Source organism: Aotus nancymaae, unplaced genomic scaffold (assembly GCF_030222135.1).
Source record: "Aotus nancymaae isolate 86718 unplaced genomic scaffold, 86718_ANA_hifiasm-v0.15.2.pri h1tg000001l, whole genome shotgun sequence".
NCBI classification, from domain to species: Eukaryota; Metazoa; Chordata; class Mammalia; order Primates; family Aotidae; genus Aotus; species Aotus nancymaae.
In genome coordinates, this window is record NW_026988412.1 from 11,639,011 (window position 1) to 11,661,211 (window position 22,201).

At 38.6% G+C, this 22,201-nt stretch overlaps 1 protein-coding gene across 1 annotated transcript in view; it reads left to right on the plus strand.

The window, feature by feature from the left end:
* The window catches only part of SEL1L2 (SEL1L2 adaptor subunit of SYVN1 ubiquitin ligase), a 127,057-nt gene that overhangs the window by 50,336 nt on the left and 54,520 nt on the right, over nt 1-22,201 (plus strand). Inside the window, exons 4-6 of the mRNA XM_064372255.1 lie at nt 2,020-2,188; nt 12,536-12,638; nt 18,528-18,690. Of these exons, the coding sequence (XP_064228325.1) occupies nt 2,020-2,188; nt 12,536-12,638; nt 18,528-18,690 (435 nt within the window). The remainder of the gene's footprint in view (nt 1-2,019; nt 2,189-12,535; nt 12,639-18,527; nt 18,691-22,201) is intronic.

Genomic DNA, 22,201 nt, shown 5'->3' on the forward strand with positions numbered 1-22,201 from the left:
TGAGGGATAAAAGGCTACAAATTGGGTTCAGTGTATACTGCTTGGGTGATGGATGCACCAAAATCTCACAAATCACCGCTAAAGAACTTACTCATGTAAACAAATACCACCTATTCCCCCCAAAACCTATGGAAATTAATTTAAAAAAAACAACATATGCTTACTAAGTTATTATGTACTTGCTAAACATCCAATAAATTTTAGTACAAATTTAAAAAAAAGGAAGTGGCTGAAAGCACTATGTTCCCTTTCCAGGTCTGGCCTATTAAAGAAAGCAAAGCAAACCAAATGACACAAAACAGCAAAACAAAAGAGAAACCTTTTTTCCGCATAGTCTTCCAACCTCTTTCCCTTTTTATCTGCTAGATATTGATGCTCCAGGAGACCTTGGAATCCACATGTTGAAGCGGCACAGTATCTATTTAATATCTGCTTGGGTCCCTGAAGGACAGCATGGAGCATGTTATTTTATTTGGCCATAGAAAGAATTGAAGTGCTGATACATGTTACAACACAGATCAACCTTGAAAACAAATACTAAATGAAAGAAGCCAGTCACCAAAAAAATCACATACTATATGATTCTATTCATATGAATGTCCACAATAGAGAAATCTATAGAGATAAAACATAGATTAGTGGTTGTATAGGGGTGGGGTAGGGAGGATAGGAGTACAGGGAGGGTGATAGCTAAAGGATTTGTGGGTTTTTCTCATAAGGTGATAAAAATGTTCTAAAATTGTGGTAATGGTTGCACATGTCTGCGAATATTCTAAAAAACCATCGAATTATACACTGTAAATGGATTAATTTATAATATGTGAATTAGATCTAATTAAAGTGTTTTTATTTTTAATTTTTATTTTTTGAGAGTCACTCTGTCGCCAGGCTGGAGTACTGTGGCATGATTTGGCTCCCTGCAACCTCCACCTCCCCGCCACCTCCCTGATTCAAGCGATTCCCCTGCCTCGCCTCCCAAGTAGTTAGGATTACAGGCACATGCCACCACGCCTGGCTAATTTTTTTGTATTTTTAGTAAAGATGAGGTTTCTCCATGTTGGTCAGGCTGGTCTTGAACTCCTGACTTCAGGCAATCCAGACACCTCAACCTCATAAAATGCTAGGATTACAGGCATGAGCGACCACGCCTGGCCTAAAGCTGTTTTTAAAAAGTTCTTTACATGGCTTCATGTCTCTGCTTGCTCTGGCCCCTGGATCACTGCTCTGATGTCTTTGCTACCACCTCAAAGGATTTAAGCGTGCCAGGAGGTCATCCTGAAAAGAAAGAGTTTAAACCGTACTAAAAAAAGAAAAAGAAAAGAAGCAAACAAAAAATCTTGGCTATTCTTAGAAGTAATAATTGACAATGGAAAAAATTTAATCTTTCAATATAATTTACCCTGAAAAATATGTAGGTAAATCATGAATATGTACTTTCATAAAGCTTTAATTTTCTCCCTTAATTACTGCATTATATTCTACTGCTCAGAAATAACCCCCTAAACCTATTACCCTACTTTAAAAAGACTGATTGTAATTAAATTACTTCTGAAAAGGACTTTTGGGAAATATTGTTTTAATATTTTGGGAAATACAGTTATTTTAAAGCCAGTTGCAAGATTTTCCATACTTTCCACCCATTATAAATTTGTTGTAATGTGTAAGGGAATGTCTTCATTTTTTGTAGCTAACACAATTGACATTACCATGACAACTTACCAGTGGAAGGGTAAATTGGTGAAATTCTCCTGCTATTTTATTTATAACATTTAGCTTTTAATGCTTGGCTTTGCAGTTCAGATGATAATATAATAGGTTTAAAAGGTTTTTATTCATAAAACATATGGATTCTAAAGTGAAGTAAGCCATCTGTCGTTTTGATTTGAAAAAAGCAAAAATTAGAGTAATTGCATTAAGCTTGTATTATTGCCATGAATATATGAATTTTTCACTATCTTGTTGTTTCATTTGAAAAAACTCACATGTGAACAAAATGAACAACAGTCTTTTTCTTTGTAGGTATCAGCGAACAAAATCAAACAATATTTATCACACATATTGGAACAAAGAACATCAAATAATGTAATCAATAAAAGAGAAAATCTCTTAGAAAAAAAGAAGAATCAACATAAAATAAGAATAAAAGAAATTCAAAATAAAGATATCTTGAAGAGAAATAAGAATAATTGTAAGTAGAATATCTTCTCACATGTAAATTTAAAATGACTATATGCAATCTAAAATCAAATTTTAGAGCTGCTTTCTGAGAAGTCTTAGGATTTAGTCATAAATATTTATACACACAAAAACATTAAATTCTGCAGGCTTCTACCTTTGTTTTATTTTAATTTATTTTATTTTTTTGAGACAGAGTCTCACGCTATTATCCAGGCTGTAGTGCGGCGGCATGACCATGGCTCGCTGCAACCTCCACACCCTGGACTCAAGACACCTTCCTGTCTCAGCCTCCTGAATAGCTGGGACTACAGGCATGCACCATCACACCTAACTAATTTTTTAAGTTTTTAGTAGAGATGAGGGCTTGCTATGTTGCCCAGGCTGTTACCCCCTATTTTAGATTCAGAATTTGTACTGATGATCATAAGGAAGGTTGATAATCAGAAATTGTGTTCTTCTGACACAAGTAAATACAGAAAAATAATCACTGCTAATAAGAGCAATAGATAGAAATTGAGAACCATGGGGTTATGGAGGAGAAAGAGAATAGTTTTGGGGCTGGATGAACTCATCAATGTTAATCTCTGTTTTTTCTGAGTCCTGCTTTGACAAGGATTTTTAAATTTTTAAATCTTAATATTTTAAGGGTATTTTTTTCCTCACATTTACCTCCAAAAGACTGTTCACTGCCCAGCTGAAGAATTGGCTCTAGATATGACATAGAAATGTTGACATGCTTAGCTAACTGAAGTTAGGGATTTAGCAGGAAACAAATTGTACATTTAAATTGAATCATTTGAGAACAGTTTGATAAAGAGACTATTTGTAAAGGTGTAGACAGGATATAGGGAAACCACAAAGTTCCCCCTGGGGCCAGTAGCAGGACTGGCATTACCATCCCATGGCCCTGAAGTGCCACAGGGCAGTAATGGCCACCAGAGATATGTAGGGAAGGCTCTGTGACAGAACTATGGCCTCAGGTCAAGGACAAAGCCAGCCTGCAGAGACCCAGATTGAAGAGACAGGGAAGAAATAGCCTCACCTCACTTTCTGCTTACCTTTCATACCTCCTGCTAGTGATGCCTTTCAGCCAAAGCTCTTCAGAAGCAGGAAGGAAAGGGAGTCCATTGATGTGATGCAGTTCTTACGGGTTAGAGTCCCAAGGCACAGAGCAGGATGGAGTGGGATCTAGAACAGCAATCAGAAGGCTGGCCACCATAGCCTATGTCTGTAATCCTAGCACTTCAGGAGGCTGAGGCAGGCAGATTGCCTAAGGTCAGGAGTTTGAGACCAGCCTGGCCAACGTGGTCAAACCCTGTCTCTACCAAAAATACAAAAATTAGCCAGGCGTGGTGGCATGTACCTGTAATTCCAGCTACTTGGGAGGCTGAGGCAGGAAGATCACTTGAACCCAGGAGGCAGAGGTTGCAGAGAGCTGAGATCGGGCCACTGTACTCCAGCCTAGGTGACAGAGGGAGAGCCTTTCTCAAAAAAAAAAAAAAAAAAAAAGGCAATTAGAAGACATCAAACACACCTGGCTTTCCAGACAGGGGAGATTAGACGGCATGAACTAAAAGGATAAACAGCTTTTAGTGGCCCACAGTAGAAGCATAGTTAGTAAAAGTAAAGTTGCAGGATCTTAGAGTAAAAAGGAATATTAGAAGTCCTCACCTAAGTACTAAGTCAGTGTAGCCATCAGGATTCAACCAGGAAAAAAAAAAAAAAAAAAAACAGTAGGAGATGTCTATACTTCGGAATTTATTGCAAGAGACTGGCTTATGCGACTGTGGGGCTGGCGGGGCAAGTCCCACATCTAAAAAGTGGCCTATCAGGGAGAACAGGCTGGAACTCTTGGGCGTGAGCTAAAGCTGCTGTCCATAGGTGTAATTTTTTTCTTCCTCAGAGAAGCATCAGTTCTGTTCTTAAGGCTTTGCAACTGATGGAATCAGGCCAACCCAGATTATCCAGAATAATCTCCTTTTGATGGGTTTTAATCATAGCTACAAAACAGCATCACAGCAACAACTAGATTCCTGTTTGAATAACTGAGGACGATAGACAAGCCAAGCTGACACATAAAATTGACCATCACAGGCAGGTGTCTCCCAATCCTTATGTGTTTGTCTACATTTTTAAATTTAAGTGCAACACTTTACATTTATGTGTATTAAACTTCACTATGCATATTTTACATTAACAGGCATTTTACATTTATGTGGGTTAAACTTCATATGGACTATTATTCCAACCTATTGATTGCATTAATGAATTCATTAGTTATTCTCTCCTAGCTTTTAAAATTTTGACAAGCATATCACTTCCAATCTTTTACTCATGTTCTTGTTGGAGAAGTTAGCAGGATGGGCCAAATTTAGCACCTAGGGCCCACAATAATCCACCATAAATCTTTAGAGTTTTATTGGTGACTGGGTGTCTTATTGGTGAGTAGGTAGATGTAATCACTTGGTCAGGAATATCTGACCAAATATAGATAAGTTAAAAATCTGCATGTGATGTGGCTGAGAAAATTGTATTTACCAGAATGTCTTACACAATGTGCACTGCCTTGTTAAGACATGCCTGGAGTCATGTCTTAACAAGCATTCATGGCTGGCATACACCCTCCCCTGCTCTCCCACCTCCCCACAACACAGAAGCCCAGTGTCAGCTGATGCCAAGTCTTCAAGGATGGAAAGGCATTGCCCTGTAGAATGAGGGAGAGAAATGTTGCCATTTTGTTTTTGAAAGGGTGAGAAGAAAAGAACAGGAGAGGAACTATGAAAACAGCAGATATGAGGGGCAAGAAAGATGGTGATTGGCTGCTGAAAGTTAGTGAAACTTCAAAGTTGGGGGATTCCAACTGATATTTTAAAATCAGCAATGTCTAACATGACCATGAAAAGTTGGTTTTGTTCCTGGGATAACTCATCTTCTCTTTCTGCACTATAAAATATTAGATAAAATTTGTATTCCTCATAAGTGTTTTGTAAGAATGAATATCCTTTTGGGACAACTCAAAGAGGTATGAATTTTCACTGTGGGTCCATGCAACATAGTTGGGAATGGTACCTGTTTAGTTAGGAGTTAAGAAAGTAGAGGAAGCCATGGAGAAGTTACCTTCCCTAGAGGAGAGTTTGAACTTCATAAACTGTGGAATGAAACAGGAATATGGGTTACATATGATTATCAGACTGGCTCAGAACCTTATTGAACTCTATTCTCATTTAATTCCCATGTCAACATTTTGTGCACAGAATACGTGTGAGAGATATATAGATCTATAAATGCTATTCCACAGACCTACCAATCCTTCACAAAAGAGAAATGGGATTTAACTTACTCTCAAAAATTCTTTCTAATTCTTAGTGATTAAATATTCTTAATGGAAAGCTCACAAAACACATATAATAATCTGTTCTAAAAATTAAAGAGATTAACATCGTTATAATTCCAGAATATAAATAAATTTATCTACATTTTAAAAACAGAGAAAACTGTTTACCCATTTTTGGAATTTTGCCACTTGTCTCTTTACCCAGAATTTCTCACATATAACAAATAGCATTTATACACCCATTGCTTAAAGGGAAGATCTGGGCCTGACACTGTATCTGTCACATAGTTGGAATGAAGAAATATTTGCTGAATTACATTGAGTTGAATTCTTTCTGTAGAGAGCTAGGATATAAACTAGATCTTCTAACTCCAAATTTAGCATTCTCGGTATGCTATATTATAATATAGTGCTACATAAAAATAATAAGGCTTAACATTTTTAGAGTACATTTGGATAGTATTTTATAGTTGAACATAATGCTTTCCCATCCATTACCTTTTTTAAAATGGCATGTTCACTTTTCCTCAGGGTATTTTAACACCGTAGCTTCAACAACTAATTCTTCCATATGAGTCAGAATGAAGTCTAAAAGAATAATTATCTGTATTAAATTGTTAGCAAGACAAATCAAATACCAGTCATACAGTAGGAACAGTAGAGCCTATTCCTGCAGGCCACTGGGACACTACAGGCCATGTCCTTCCTGGCACCCCTTATAATTAATCATCATTAATTTTGATGATCATACCCAATCACTACTGTGCTCTTGATTGAAGGGAAGTATCTTAGAACCTTGTCTTAAGTCAGTCTTGGCATTCCTTTTTGCTGCTTCTGGGGCGTATGACCAGCTAAGCTAAATTTTAACATTTGCATTCCATTTTATTATTTTTTGGCATATTCGGAATGGACACTGTGAAGTGCTGTTCAGACTCCCCTTCAATGAGGAACTAGTTATCCAGTTGCTGGGAGTACAGTCTGTAGACAGCCTTTGGCAGTCAGTCTTTGAAGGGACCGTTTTCAGGTACAGAGAACTGCATAGCTGAGGTCATGCCTCCTTCCTGGGGTAGCTTACTTCCAATGGCCAATTAATACAGGAATATAAAGGCAGGATCATCTCACCCTAACCTGAGATAACGCTAACAGGCCATTTTAGCTCTACAGAGCTCCACCTGTGGGGTCAGCCAGGTGTTTCTCCCTCTGCCTAGTCCAACTTCTTCTTTAGCTGTGGTTCAGAAGGTCACTTCTTACCAAAAACCCTGACTCCTATTCCTAGGATCTGCTTATCAAGGAACACAGCCTGCTCACCATTTTATACCTTTCCTAGTATTTACTAAAAGTTTTTTTTTAATCAACCCACAGTTTTATGTAAGCAAAATGATTTTAAAAGAAAACTACTAAAGATCTCCCATTCTAGCAAAATGGTGGGTTAATCCAATAGGAAAATACTCTTGCTGCGAATACCTAAAAGTGGTGCCTAAAATATACCATAACTTTAAATGTTTTAAAGGCATAACTGGGCTCACAAGAAACTGAAATCCTCAAATGTGAGAAATAATGAAGAATAGGTACGTAGTTGATGTTTTGCCGAGTTGTAATCAGAGCTGGTAAAGGCTGAGCTTTGTATTTTAAGTCCCAGATTGGGGAATGAAAAAAGGCATTAGGAGTTTTGAGAAGGGAATCGGAAAGAAGAGCTATGAATAAAGTTAGGAGTCTCATAGAGCTGTTCAGACACCAAAAGAGAAGATTAGGAAAAACAAAACAACCAACCAATTACCACCCGCCATCATAGGCAAATATCAAGGAAGCTTGCTCTCTACTGAAGCTCTCACAGGGAAAAAAAACTCTCCCTGGTAAACTCCTCACCACAGCCCTGAGCCTCATACAGATTTGGATTTAGATTTATGCCACCTGATTTTTTGGGTGAAAACTTCTAAACCAATATTTTAACATATAAAATTTTTCTTCAATCAATAAAATGATGACTCTGGAAACCTGACAGAAGCAACACAAACTCACTCTGGAGAAACAATCTCACAATTCTCACAAAAGAAGCCTTACTGGGGAGGAATTCACAAGAAAATTTTAGAAAATACACAAGTGAAAAAAAATCTACTCAGTGAGTCAATATTCATGCACACTGCCTGCACATGCACAATAAAAGGCATAGCACCCCAAGTCTTTTTTTTTTTTTGAGATGGAGTGTCCCTCTGTTGCCCAAGCTGGAGTGCAGTGAAGCAATCTCAGCTCACTACAGCCTCCGTCTCCCGGGTTCAAGCGATTCTCCTGCCTCAGCGTCCCGAGTAGCTAGGATTACAGGTGCACATGACTATGCCCGGCTAATTTTTATGCTTTTAGTAGAGATGGGGTCTTGCCATGTTGGCCAGGCTGGTCTCAAGCCCCTGACCTCAAATGATCAGGCTGCCTCAGCCTCCCAAAGTACTGGGATTACAGGCATGAGCCACCATGGATGGCCAGCACCTCAAGTCTTGATAGAGTAGAACAACCTCCAAAAGTCTACAGGATATAGACATTTTAAAATGGTTAAGAAAGCATAAAAACAAGGCATCCTGGCAAAGGAATACACAGCCATGTAAAAGAACCAGCTGGAGTTAAGAAAAACGAAATGCCTATAACACCAGCCATTTGGGAGGCCAAGGTGGGAGCATCACTTGAGCCCAAGGATTTGGGAACAGCCTGGACAATATAGTGAGAGTCTGTCTCTATGAAAAAAAGAAAATTAGCAGGGCATGGTGGCACATACCAGTAGGCCCAGCTACTTGGAAGGCTGAGATGGGAGGATCTCTTGAGCTCAGGAATTTGAGATTACAGTGGGCTATGATCACACCACTGCACTCTGACTTAGGCAACAGAGTGAGACCCTGTGTCTAAAAAAAAAGAAAAAGAAAATGTGCATTCATTCAAATTAAAAATCAAAGGCTGGCTTAAGATCAGACATAGCAGAAGAGAACATTAACAAATTACCAAAAGGATCAGAAGAAATTGTCCTGAATGCAGCCCAGAAAAAAAATTCAAGGTGAAGAACAGAGACTCTTAGACCAAAAGAAAAATATCATACTTGACTATCTGCTGTTTATAAGAAACATTTAAAATTTGACACACAAAAACTGAGGTTAACTGGGTAGAAATAATATCCCATGCAACACTAATCAAAAGAAAGCTCGTATTAACTTCAGACAAAATAGACTTCAAGAAAAAGTCAATAATAGGGAGAAAAAGAGAATCACCATATCATGTTCAAAGGAACAATCACAAGGAAGTTGTGATAACTATATGCATGTATCTATAAACACAACCTCAAAGTATAAAAAGAAAAATTAACAGTCTTGCAATAGGAAATGAACAAATCTACAATTGTTGAAGATTTTTTAACACATCTCTTAGAAATTGATATTCAGCAAAAAAAAACTTACTAAAAATCAAACAGATTTGAATATATAAAGTTCAATTTAATAATATATGGTATTCAATTCAATAAAGAATATATAATTCCTTTTTTTGTTTGTTTGTTTTTGTTTTTTTGAGACAAAGTCTCACCCTGTCGCCAAGGCTGGAGTGCAGTGGCACGATCTCGGCTCACTCCAATCTTCACCTCCTGGGTTCAAGCAATTCTTGTGCTTCAGCCTCCCAAATAGCTGGGACTACAGGCATGTGCTACTATGCCTGACTAATTTTTGTATTATTAGTAGAGATGGGGTTTCACCATGTTGCCCAGGCTAGTTCAATTCAATTCATCCACCCACCTGGGCCTCCCATGCAGGTGTGAACCACTGTGCCCAGCCAAGAATATATAATCTTTTTAAGCAAAAAAAAAAAAAAAAGAACCTGTATAAAAATTGGCCACATGCTAGGCCACAAAACAAGTTTCAACATAAACCAAGGAATCTATATGATTCTGCTGTGCTCTCTGATCCCAAGCAATAAAATTACAAGCCACAAGTAGACAATTTTTAAAAATCCTTTTATGTCTGGAAAGAGTAATAAACACTTCTAAACATTGTTTGAATATGTTAGAATGGAAATTTGAAAATATTTATAATTGTTTGATAGTAAAAATACTACAAAAAAATTGTGGAATGCCACCAAAACAGTAACTAAAGAGAAAGGTATCGTTTCAAATTCATATACCATGTTTCTGTCAAATTTAAGATGTCATAAGCTGTAAGATACACCATTGTTTGATAGCCACTAAGAAATAGAAGTGCTGCTGATTAAATATGATATCCGGGTGGTGGCCTGTGTTGGCTAACTGAGGCGGGGATGTAACAGCCCAGCCCTGTTGCCTGTGGGAAGGGGGAGTAACCCACTAGTGCCATCCACTCTGCAAAGCTCTAAACTTCTCCTGAAAGCCTACACTTGCTTGGTTCTTTCCTATGCCCTGTGTTGCATTTCTCAGTCCTGGGTATGTTTCACCGTAAAATCTGAAACCTTAATACGTAAATTTAAAAATCAATCAATCAATACCATCTAGAAAAATACAAGGAAAAATTTAGTATATTCCATTAGTTTGAATCTCAAGTTATATTTACCTCACAATCCACATAAAGAATCATATAGAGCTAAAAAAATTAACAAGTGAGCAGGGTGAATATCTCTTAGTCTGACTAAAAATCAGGTGCTTTCATCATTAAAATGATACAAAGAGATAAAAATGGGAAATTCTTTTCCTCTGCAGGAAATCTAGCCTACACAGACACTACATCCTTCTTTAAAAATCTAATTTCAATTGTACTTAATATAAACCAGTTTCAGCTTCATATTTTGTGAATAATGCATCAGAAGAGTTCTTCACATTTGCCCTTATGTGTGTCAGGAAGATATACTCCTAGATGAGGAGGAAGAATAACGATCCATTACTAAAAATAACATTTCATCCAAGAAAGAATGACTCAGCAAAGAGCTTAGTCAAATAAAGATGCAATCGACTCAAATATGCTTGAATAAGAGCACAGATATTTACAATAATTAAGTTTATTTGCAATCTCCAGATTATTGTCAAACATAAATAACGCCAGTAGTATTGCTGAGAAATGGTAAACAAATTGTATTGAATGTAGAAAGAAAATATCTCTTCAAATATCTACTCAACAAAATTGGAAATAACAGGGATTGTGTTATTTATTAATTTTATAATTATGCATTATTGTATATTTGTGACAAGGACTTAGTTCATTTTAAAAAACTTTTAATTTAGCAGAAAGAAATATGGTTCATTAAACAAGATTCAAAAGCAATATCAATTATGTTGGAATAAGAGCTGAAACTTACAAAGCACTTAGGTACTAGGCAGTTTTCTGTTCTTGTACTTAATTTTCTCACTGCCCTTAAGAAGAAGGGGCTATTAATTTTCTCACTGCCCTTAAGAAGAAGGGGCTATTATAATTCCCATTTTACAATGAGGTAATGTAGGCACCGAGAGGTTAAATAATCTTCCCAAGCCTGTATAGTTGGTACCTAGTAAATGACATCCAAATCTAGGCAGTCTGATTCAAGTCTGTGCTCATACTACTTCTCAAAGCTACAAACATGCAGAATCATGAGATAGAGAACACAAGTTAATCAATGGATGAAAAATTTGAAAAACAGGTCTATAAATACATTTTTCGTTTTAAAATAAATTTATTGTACGTTGTTACAAGTATTTTAAGTAATGGGTTGTTTATTGAAAGTAATACTTCATTTACATGACACTATTGAGAGTGTTTCCTGTAAATCATTTTTCCCATTAGGTGAGTCATATCCTTTTTATTTTGACTGTTTCCGTGCCCAGCCCTGATGTTGTAAAAAGCTGTATGTGTATGAGAGTGTGTGTGTGTGTAAGTGTGTGTGTGAGAGAGTGTGTGAGAGGTAGTGTGTGTGTGCATGCACACATGCACACCTGGGCACTTTGTGGAAGGATCTTTATATCTTTAAGTCTGACTCTTTCCACAACCAGCTTTCCCCATTTGTAAACTGATGATGATGTTTTAAAAATTACAAAGTATTATACAAACTTTTGGAAAATATCACTGTATCAGGTAAAATTTAATTTCTTCATTTTTCTTGAATTCTACAAAACTGATTTTGAGCCCTCATCCTATGAGGCAAGTTATTATGAGTATTCTCTCTCTGTGCCTTCCCCCAGGTCTTAGAAAGGTTCTGGGAGGTGGAAAAGCCTTAGGTAGAAAAAAAAAATTTTTTTTTGAGACAGAGTCTCACTCTGTTGCCCAAGCTGGGATGCAGTGGTGCCATCTCAGCTCACTATAAACTCGATCTCCTGAGTTCAAGAGATTCTCCTATCTCAGCCTCCCAAGTAAGTGGGACTACAGGCGCACACCACTGCCCAGGTAATTTTTATATTTTTTATTAGAGACAGGGTATCACCATGTTGGCCAGGACTAAACTTGAACTCCTGACCTCAAGTAATCCGCCTGCCTCGGCCTTCCAAAGTGCTGGGATTACAGGCACGAGCCACTGCACCCAGCCAATAACAAAATTAAAGCAATTCCTTCCTCCTCTCCTAGGGGTACACTGGCCATCTTGAAGATGCCTGTTTCCCATGTCCTCATGTTTTTATGGAATCTTGTGGCTCTGAGGTTTACTGTGCTATGCTCAGACAAGAGTGTCTTTGCCAGCCAGGGCCAAGGGAGTCGTTGCCAGCCAGAGCTAAGATCCTGCCCTCTGATATACCAGGCATCTCCTGCCTTTTGCTTGGTGAACCTTGTATCCCTTCCTTAGACCAAAGCATCCCTTCTCTTATCAGAAGTGTCTCTCTTTCCACTTCACCTTCCAGATCCTTTCACAAAAACCAGCAGGGAAAAACTTTTTAGGCAGCTTCTGCCTTCTGACCTACCAATGCTCCTCAGCTAAGGAATAATATTAACAGATCTTGAATGCAGAGGTTAAAAAAGTAGAGCAAAACTCAAACTAATATGCAAACAAATTATATTAACACATTAATTTTAAAATATAGAACATAAAAGTAATACCTTTTTTTATTTTTTCTTGTTTGTTCATATATAGTACAAAAGCAAGCAGAAAAAAATTTTACAGATGAAGGAGACCAGCTATTTAAGATGGGCATCAAGATTCTCCAGCAGTCTAAAAGCCAAAAACAAAAAGAAGAGTAAGTCTTTATCCAGTAACCTCAGCCAAGTTAAGTTTCCAGGTTAAGAACAAAGAAAAATCCCAAATGTAGTTTATCATTAAAAGCTCATTGGGATAACAAGTAAGCTTATTTGCCTATAAGCTTTTGTTTTTAAAAGGATCAAATATGTATTTACAGAATCCCACAATTTATCACTCTAAACAAACAGGAAATCTGCATGTGAGATTACAGTACCCATATTAAGTGAAATTCAGAAATAAGACACTGATCTGACCATTCATGCAGAAATGCTGTTTTGGCTTTAATTTATTAGATAATTCAAATGAAATAAAATGTGTGATTTGAATTAGAGGAAGTTGTTATATTAAAATGCTTTTGTACTGGAGCGAGCATAGAAAGTCAATACCAAGACAAAAGTATGCCAAATTGCAGGGTCTTTATTGCTGGCGGCCACGGAGGACTCGTGTCTCTCCAACCCGTGGCCCCAAAAGGAGGGTGTCAAGATCTTTTATGCCCGTAAACCACCTAGAGGGTGAGGGTGAGGGGCGGGGAGTGGGGGTGAGGGGTGGGAGGTGGGAGTGAGGGGCTTCAGATATTCCAAGGGCCAGTGGACTTTGGACGTTCCGTAAATCACCTCCTGGGTGGAGATGAGGGTGAGGGGCTTCGGACATTCTGATTGTTACTTAAGTGGTTCACAGAAGTCAAGATAAGCATTAGTTTACACATTGTCTGGGTAGGGTGGAAATTACAGACCTTAGTTACTTATTATAAGTCGCAGGGGCCAAGATGGCATGGGTTTGGACTGCTTGCCTAAACATCAGGGTTACAGAGAGCAGTTTCAACAGCCGAGGTATGGTTGAGGTATGCAGTTTTATGGGGCTTTTACCATGTCACACTTTATTCTGCCTGGGTGTTTGTACAGTATCTTATGGTTTTCGAAGCACACTTTCATGTATGTGATTCTATTTTATCTCTAGAACAGTCTTTTTTTTTTTTTTTTTTTTTTTTTTGATACAGAGTCTTGTTCTGTCTCCAAGCTGGAGTTCAGTGGCATGATCTCGGCTCACTGTAACCTCCGCCTCCCGGGTTCAAGTGATTCTCCTGCCTCAGCCTCCTGAGTAGCTAGGACTACAGGTGTGTGCCACCATGCCTGGCTAATTTTTTTTTTTTTTCAGACGGAGTCTTGCTCTGTCACCAGGCTGGAGTGCAGTGGTGTGATCTCGACTCACTACAACCTCCAACTCCCAGGTTCAAGCAATTCTTTTGTCTCAGCCTCTCACGTAGCTGGGATTACAGGCATGCCTTACCATGCTCAGCTAATTTTTGTATTTTTAGTGGAATCAGGGTTTCACCATGTTGGCCAGGATGGTTTCGATCTCCTGATCTCATGATCCACCTGCCTCGACCTCCCAAAGTGCTGGGATTACAGGTGTGAGCCACTGCGCCTGGCCATTTTTTGTATTTTTAGTAGAGACGGGGTTTCACCATGTTGGCCAGGATGGTCTCGATCTCTTGACCTCGTGATCCAGCCACCTAGGTCTCCCAAAGAACTAGGATTACAGGCATGAGACACCACACCTGGCCTCTAGAACAGTCTTATAAGAAGAGCTTCATTTTTCTCCTTTAAAAAGTTGGAAACAGAGATTCAAAAATGTTAAAGTGAGGTGAGCACAGATAGCTGGGAGGTGACCAAGCTGTGGCCACATGGTGTTACTTCATGTCCGTTGTTTCTCTTATCACTTATCTACCTTGTCCAAAGGGGAGGCAGAAATATCTTCTCCCTCCACCCCACATTTCTAGTGGAGGGGCGCAACTTGTGGTCACCCCTCAAGGCTCTAGCTAAAGCCTTGGGATCAAATCCTAGTACTCTCATTTACTGTCTATGTGCCCTTGGATAAGTTACTAAACCTCTCTGTGATCTGGATAAAACAATTGTGCTCTTTGAATAGCGACTGGCTTTTAGTAACCATGAAATACAGGTGTATTAGTTTTATCTTGAGTCCCCTAACTGGTAAGTTGAAGGTATGGGGGCAAAGAAAGCCAAGGGTATTTTGAACCAATAATAGAAAGTATGAGCCCTGGCCGAGCGCGGTGGCTCACGCCTGTAATCGCAGCACTTTGGGAGGCTGAGACTGGTGGTTCACTTGAGGTCAGGAGTTTGAGACTAGCCTGGCCAACACTGTGAAACCCCGTCTCTACTAAAAACATACAAAAGTTACACTTGTGGCATTCCAGAGCTGTGGTAGCCAGCCCAGACAAGGCAGCAACAAAGTCCATGAATTCTTAAAACCCAAGCCTCTGAGAAGTATAAAAATATAAAGGATAAAGAGCACTCAACTAAGATCCTGATTGTAACAACATCAACAACTTTCATTTATCAAGCACCTGCTTTGTGCTAGTTACTGTTTTAGGTACTTTACATGTGTAAATTATTCACTGCTCACAATGATACTGTGAGACATACGTAATTATCCCTAAGTTACAGAGAAGGAAACAGAGAGTCAAAAAGAATTCTTCCCAAGAGACAAGAAAGAAGTGAGGGAGTGGTTCAACCAACCCCAGCAAAACCTGGGCCTCACGCTGAATATCCCTTGGGGCTGTTATAATGAGGATGGGGTAAAACCAGATCCCAAAAATACAATCCAGCCTAATAGGAGCTCATCTCACTAACATGCCCACTGGGTAAGTAAGAACAGAGAATTCTCCAGCCAGCCTAGCTAAAAGAAATAGAAGTGGAGTGCCAGGCAGGGGCTTGTCCCTGAGATTTCAGATGAGCCCTGACTATAGCATGGGAGCCCACAGAGATAAGGGGCCCACTAGGTGTGTTGCAGCAAGTACAGGAAAACCCTCGATTCAGCCTGATGGGAAAAAATCACTCTGAGAAGGTTCCAGGTAACCAATCACTTAACCTTGAAGGGGACCTTCTTCTTTGGCCTAACAGGGATAAAGCCCAGTCGTAATAGCAGACCATCCATCAGTGTGGGGACCTTCATGCCTTCCTGGATGTCATTCAGTCTCAGGCTGTTCTTACCAAGACTGTCCTGCCCACAACGTTGCCCCAAAACTCAGTCTCCTGACCGCCCCCTCCCCTGCACCTTTTTTGAGACAGAGTCTCACTCTGTCGCCCAGGCTGGAGTGCAGTGGCACGATCTTGGCTCACTGCAACCTCCACCTCCCAGGTTCTAGTGATTCTCCTGCCTCCACCTCCCAAGTACCTGGGATTACAGGTGGCCATGACCACGCCTGGCTAATTTTCGTATTTTTAGTAAAGGCAGGGTTTCACCATATTGGTCAGGCTGGTCTCAAACTCCTGAGCTCAAGCAATCTGCCAGCCTTGGCCTCCCAAAGTGCTAGGATTACAGGCATGACCCACCATGCTCTGCCTCCTGACCCTTTTGAGTTGGTAGCAATGGAGAACTGAAATCTAATGGGCTCACAGAAAGAGATCTCAGGAGTTTGTGGGCAAGCTGGGTGAAGTTCTTGTGTTATCAGATGGCCTGCTGTCTCCTTAAGCAAGTCACATCTGTGCAGCCATGACTAAGCTTAGAGCAGGTGGAGAGAAAATGATTGTACACCCTCCTGACCAAAGGAGAATAATTTTATTCCCACTCATTCCTCTATCCTACCCTCTCTTTGCTTTGCCACTTCCTGGGTTGACAGGGCAGGTGTAAGATAATTAAGACTAGTCCTTTTGGCTCCTCCACACCCACATCCTAGACCAACTCATTGATTCATTCAGCCTCTTCTTTTGTATGAGTAGGAAAAATCACTGAACAAGTCATTGCTATTAAAAGTACAGATATTAAACAAGCATATGTCAGCGAGAACAAATTTGTCTGAGTGAGTCAGGAAGCTTCACTGACAGCTAGAATGGTCTTTCATTAAGAATCACTCCTCATCAGCAAAGAAGTTTTGAAGATAAGCCGTTGTTCTACACCAAGTTTCTGATGTGCTCTGCAGAAGCATTGAGCCCTTTCTCCCCCATCACCCACCTAAGCATCCAATGCCAGACCCTGTAGAGATGATCCATATACCTAACTAAATTGTCTTTTGGGATTTGCCCCTGCTGCCCAGTTTCTCCCACCTTTTTCCTCTTGGGCATTATAGCCCACATCTTAATTTTACCTGTCAGCAACTTTCTCCAGCCCTGGATCTTGCTTCTAGTATCCCTTATAGCGCCTTGGTTTTTCTGCCCTTGGAATGCAAGACACCTAGACGGATTTGTTTTGCAGCCTGTTGCTGCCCTCTGGGTCCAGAGACTGAGTATGAAACTGCCGGAGATACTAGACTTACTATTGGAGACCCCTGCAGCCTATCTCAGAATTCTGTGCCCTGGTCCACGCTGGTGCCCCTCCCGTCCCAGCAGGCTATAGAGTTGCAGCAGCAAGCCACGTGACAGGAAGGCTCAAGGGAGTCTGTATCCTGATGCCAGACTCTCTTCCTTATGCCTATCCATGGGTGCCAGACATTTGCCTTTAGTGGCCTTGAGACCATTTACCTTGTTTGCCTTCCTGCCTCCAGAATCTCCACTTGCTTTGACCTGGATTAATTTCTTTCTTGATCTCCTGGACTCCAGTTTTCTACCTCTTTTTGTTCCACTGGAGTACTCACCCTGTGTTTTGACATCCAGGACTCTAATTCCTACCTGGATGTTTCTCTGTCTGAGGTCCTTCTTGCCCAGATTACTCTGCTCCAGCTTCTGCCCAAGAGCAGCTTATTTTAGCCACAGAAAGAATGGATAGGCTGTGCAGAAAGGTGAGTCTTCTGATCTTCCTGAGTCAGAAGCAATGGTAAATTTTTGTGGGTTTTCTTTTTCTGTATTTGAGTCAAGGTCACAGGTAGAGGTTAATGCTTTCTGTTCTTTCTACCTTCAAAAAGGAAGTTACAAAAGTAAAAATAAATTCCTAAAGTACTCCCTGTCTCTGACACATGTTTTGACCTTGCAAGACTCTCCATCACTTCTTACTCCAATCAGGTCCAGGTGACTACCTCTGACTGGGACTTGGAGAATGCAGTGTAGGGTAATCCTGTGGCACCTATCATTTTAATCACTAAATGTTCATACCACTTATCACCTCATTATACGAGAACAATTGCCATACTGTAAAACTTTAGAATCAATGCAACAGTCCCAATAATAATAACTAAATTTATTGAGTGCTGACTCTATACTAGGCACAGTGTGAAACACTTCCCATGGATTATCTCATTTAATCTTCACAGCAACCTTATGAAGTGAGTGGTATAATACTATCTCCATTTCATAGATTACAGGGTTACAGAGAAGTTATATAACTTGGCTGAAATTATCTGACTACTAAGAGGTGGGACCAGGATTTGAACCAGGCAGTCAGACTCTAGAGCCCTAGCCATTAAATTTTGTTTCATTATTGTTTTTCCAAACAGTCTGACTTTGATGTGTTGAAGACAGTATTCTGTTTTAGCAAATTATTTTAAGATATGAAGGGATCATCATTCTCCTGATAATAATTTCCTAGAGGTTACATTCCAATTTTGATTATTCTTACTTTTTTTTAGAATTTATTTTATAAAACAAATATTCATAAATAATGGTGGTGACCATGGGAGTGTTCATTATTTTAGGATAAGTTCCTCAATTTTTCACTTTACTCAGTATATGTGCTTACTAAGTGTATACGATAGTGTATCTTATATATTTCTCCTTTTTAGTAGCTTTATTATTTGTGAGATATATTTGAAATTATAACCTTAGACTGCTTTAGAAATGAAAAAAAACTCTACTGATCTAGATATGTAATGAACTTCAGCTAAACTGTATGACAACTGGTTCCTGCTTGTTAGAGAGAAGTAGTATAAATAGTGTTGAAGAGGGAGAAGAAAATTTCATTTTTGAAAATCAAACTTGACTTCATATTCTTGAAACAGAGCCTACCTACTTTTTGCCAAAGCAGCTGACATGGGAAACTTGAAAGTTATGGAGAAAATGGCTGACGCTTTGCTATTTGGAAATTTTGGCTTGCAAAATATAACAGCAGCTATCCAATTATATGAGTCCTTGGCTAAAGAAGGATCATGTAAAGCCCAAAACGTGAGTTTTGAAAGAAAATGAAACCTTAAATAGCTCCATCCTGAAATAACTATAGACAGTGTGTGAAAGGAGTTGAGCAATAGTATTCCAGCTCTGCTGCCTGAACCCAGTCTAGGGAGGTTACCGTAATGCACTGAAACAGTGGCATCAGAGAAGGAGTGCAGCAGAAGCCCTGGGAAAATTTTTCCAGTTCCATGCATGACTTTCAGGAATGGAACAGAACTGCTTTCAAATCCACTTTTCTATCTTCCGTGACCTTGTACATGTTTTCAGATAATTTGGGACCTCTGAACCCCCAACAGCTAAATTTGATATAAAACGTATTCACCTTTGTGAAGAAATATGAAACTATATCTATTATGTTAGGGTGATATGTTTGCATGATTTTTACATTATAAAATCATGTAAACATATTTATAAGTTAAATTTAATTCCTTTTCTATTTTAATAAATGCATTCCATTTTATTCCAAGAATAACATAACCATTTCATAGAAAATCTGGAAAACAGGGGAAGAAAAGCTTTTTCCAAGCCAACCATCTTGATTCAACTACTGTTAGGACTGCTTGGTACTTGTGCTTGGCTTCTTTCTTTGTGCATTTCTCTTTTTACATCATCCTAATCACAATGCAAGTGCATATATCATTTTGCTTCTGGCTACTTTCACTTAATGCTATAGCAAAAGCGTATTTTCATGTTGCTATAGTCTTATTTATGAAAACCTTTTTTTCTGATTACAAAAAAATTTGAGAATTCAGGAAGTATGAAAAAGAAAGTAAAGTTATCTAAAAGCGTTCCCCCCAGGGATCACATTTGTTACTATCTAGACTTGGAGTCAGACAGACCTAAGTTTGAATCCACTCTTTCATTTGTTTATTGAATAAGCTACTTAAGAAAACTCTTTTCCCTTCTTCTGCATGAAAATTTGACCTTTGTTTCACTCTCTAGTTCTGTTTCCCTGGTGATCTGATAGGAATAAAATGCTGACTATATTTTTAGTTAACTTGCTTGTGATAGAAATGACCTCTGATTGGCAAACTGCCTTTGAATTGGGAGAAACGATCATGAACTGTAAATACAAGATGGAGGTAGTACTTATGGGGACACTGGATACTGTGCCTGTGGAGTTATTACACTGAGAATGAGGCTTTTAAGTCAGGGTGGCTCCTGTAGCCACCCAATGTGGGTCTCATCTCCTTGCATCTGAGCCATCTTCTGAAGGACCAAAGATGATGGCTCCTGGAAAAATTATGAACTGCTGTTAAGAACTCCCACAGGAAAAAAAAAAAAAAAAAGGCCAGATGCTGCCCTGTTGTCACACTGTGGTTACTATGCCATATCTGTCTTCATACTCTGGTGGCGACCTAGCCTGTGGGAGTCCCATGAGTCTGTATGTTTAGTTGAACCAGAAGTTGGACTGGAAGACCCCTGGTGGATGGTGCAACCTTATTAATTTTCATCTGTAAAGTTAGAATAATGATGAAATATTGGGTATTGCATCTTTCTGGTTCATTACTATATCTCTAATATTTAACACACTACCTGGGACAAGAATTAAAAGTTAATGAGGAATTAATTAATTATGAATAAATTTATGGAGTTACTGTGATGATTAAAATAATGTGGGAAGACACTTAGTTTCATACCTGGGACATTGTAATCTTTCATTATAAAGAAAGGATATGTGGGGGGCTGAGGATTAGGGAGATGTTGGTCAAAGGATACAAAATTTCAGCAAGGAGGAAGATATAAATAATATTATTATTCCAATATTATTCTCCTGAAATATTTTCTAATACTCCATAGAATTTTTTTTAATGAGCTAATACTTTAGTTGCTGCTTCCTAACTTGCTCTTTATTCACTTAACAATGTATCATAGATGTCTTTCCATGTAAATATATACAGACCAACATCGTCATTTTTAAAATTCATATAACTTTAATTAAATTAAGTTGCTGAATACTGTTTTTACATCAGGGACTTTCTTGAAATTATATGTGAAATAATGCAAAAAACAGATTTGTAAATGTTATAATAAAATATGAGAGTTGTTAAACCTTCATTCCCAGTACTTGCTTAATCAAAAATACAAAGTTCCAAGACAGACCAAATGTTACCAGAGATAACAGTTTCCTCCGCTAAAAATGGTGTCACTAAAGACCAAACGTTACCCTTACTCCCACCACTAAAAATGGCAACACCTAATTTCTTTCCCAACTAGTGAACATGAATTTTATTTTTTTAGTGGGTGTATACATTAATTAATAAGTCAACAATTGTTTTTTGGATAGCTACTATGTACCAAGCATACTATAATTAATGGGGAGAAAAAGATTAATAAGTCAAAGTCCTCCTAGGTCAACCTGAAATACAAATAATCGCAGCACAATTTATACAGTTAAGGTATGTATAAAATGCTTTAGGCACAGAAGAGGGTCTGGCTAGTTCTGCCTAGGGCAGGTAAAGAATGTTTCAAGGAAGAGGGGACATTTTCACTAAGTCTAGAATATTGGATAAAGGAAATATCAAAGACTTCACTCGTTTGTATTTAAACAAAGCATTTGATACAAGGTTGAAATATTACTCCCAGAAAAGAAGTTCCATACTTCATGAATGGTTCCTAAAACACATGGATTTTAGAGCTGAAGTTGGAGTTTCACTCTAGTTAATGTGGTTATTGCATCTAATTCATGTTACTTTAGCTAATGTAGTTACATCTAGTCAGTTACATCTAGCTAATGTTACTCTAAGTAGTGTGGTTATCACATGGCCACAAATATCCTCAAATCCCAGTTAAGTGACCATCAGTTGCTTGCCTTTTTTTTTTTTTTTTTTTTTTGCCGTTGGTTTTAAGGAGAATCATGTGGAAGAATGTAATTGGCTGAGTGCTAACCCAGTGCCAGGATGAACAACTCTAAATGTCTAACCACTGTCCATAAATTATTACAGCCATCTTTGTAAAGGAAACAGGCATTGTTGAGATAGTGCCCCAAGAAATGTACAGTTACAGACTTCAGGTGGCATGGTGTGGTAGTAGAGAAGATGTTCCCAAATCAGAAGTTTTGACCATATGTGAGTCCATATATTCTACCACTTATAATAATAGCTCTTGCATCTTTTTTTCATTCTTTTAGTATCCCTGAAGAAGTTACTTCTCTAAACCTTGGGTTTCCCAAACCTGAAAAAGAGATTGATAATAATGTCCACATTATTTCACAAAGTTGAGATTGATAATAATGCCCACATTATTTTACAAGGTTGCCATAAGAGCTAAAAAAATATCTACAAGAGTCCTTAGCAAATGTTAAAGAACCTTAATGAATACTGTCTGTAACAATTTTAGTCTGAACAGCATTGTCTTTGGGGTCAGTCAGTTCTGGCTTTACATCTTAGCTCAAATGTTCCCTAATAACTTTTCCTCTCTGGGTCTCAATTTCCTCTTCTATAAAATGGGGATATTTGTTTAGATATGTGTGTTTTGGTCTCAAGGAGAACCAGAAGAAAGAACA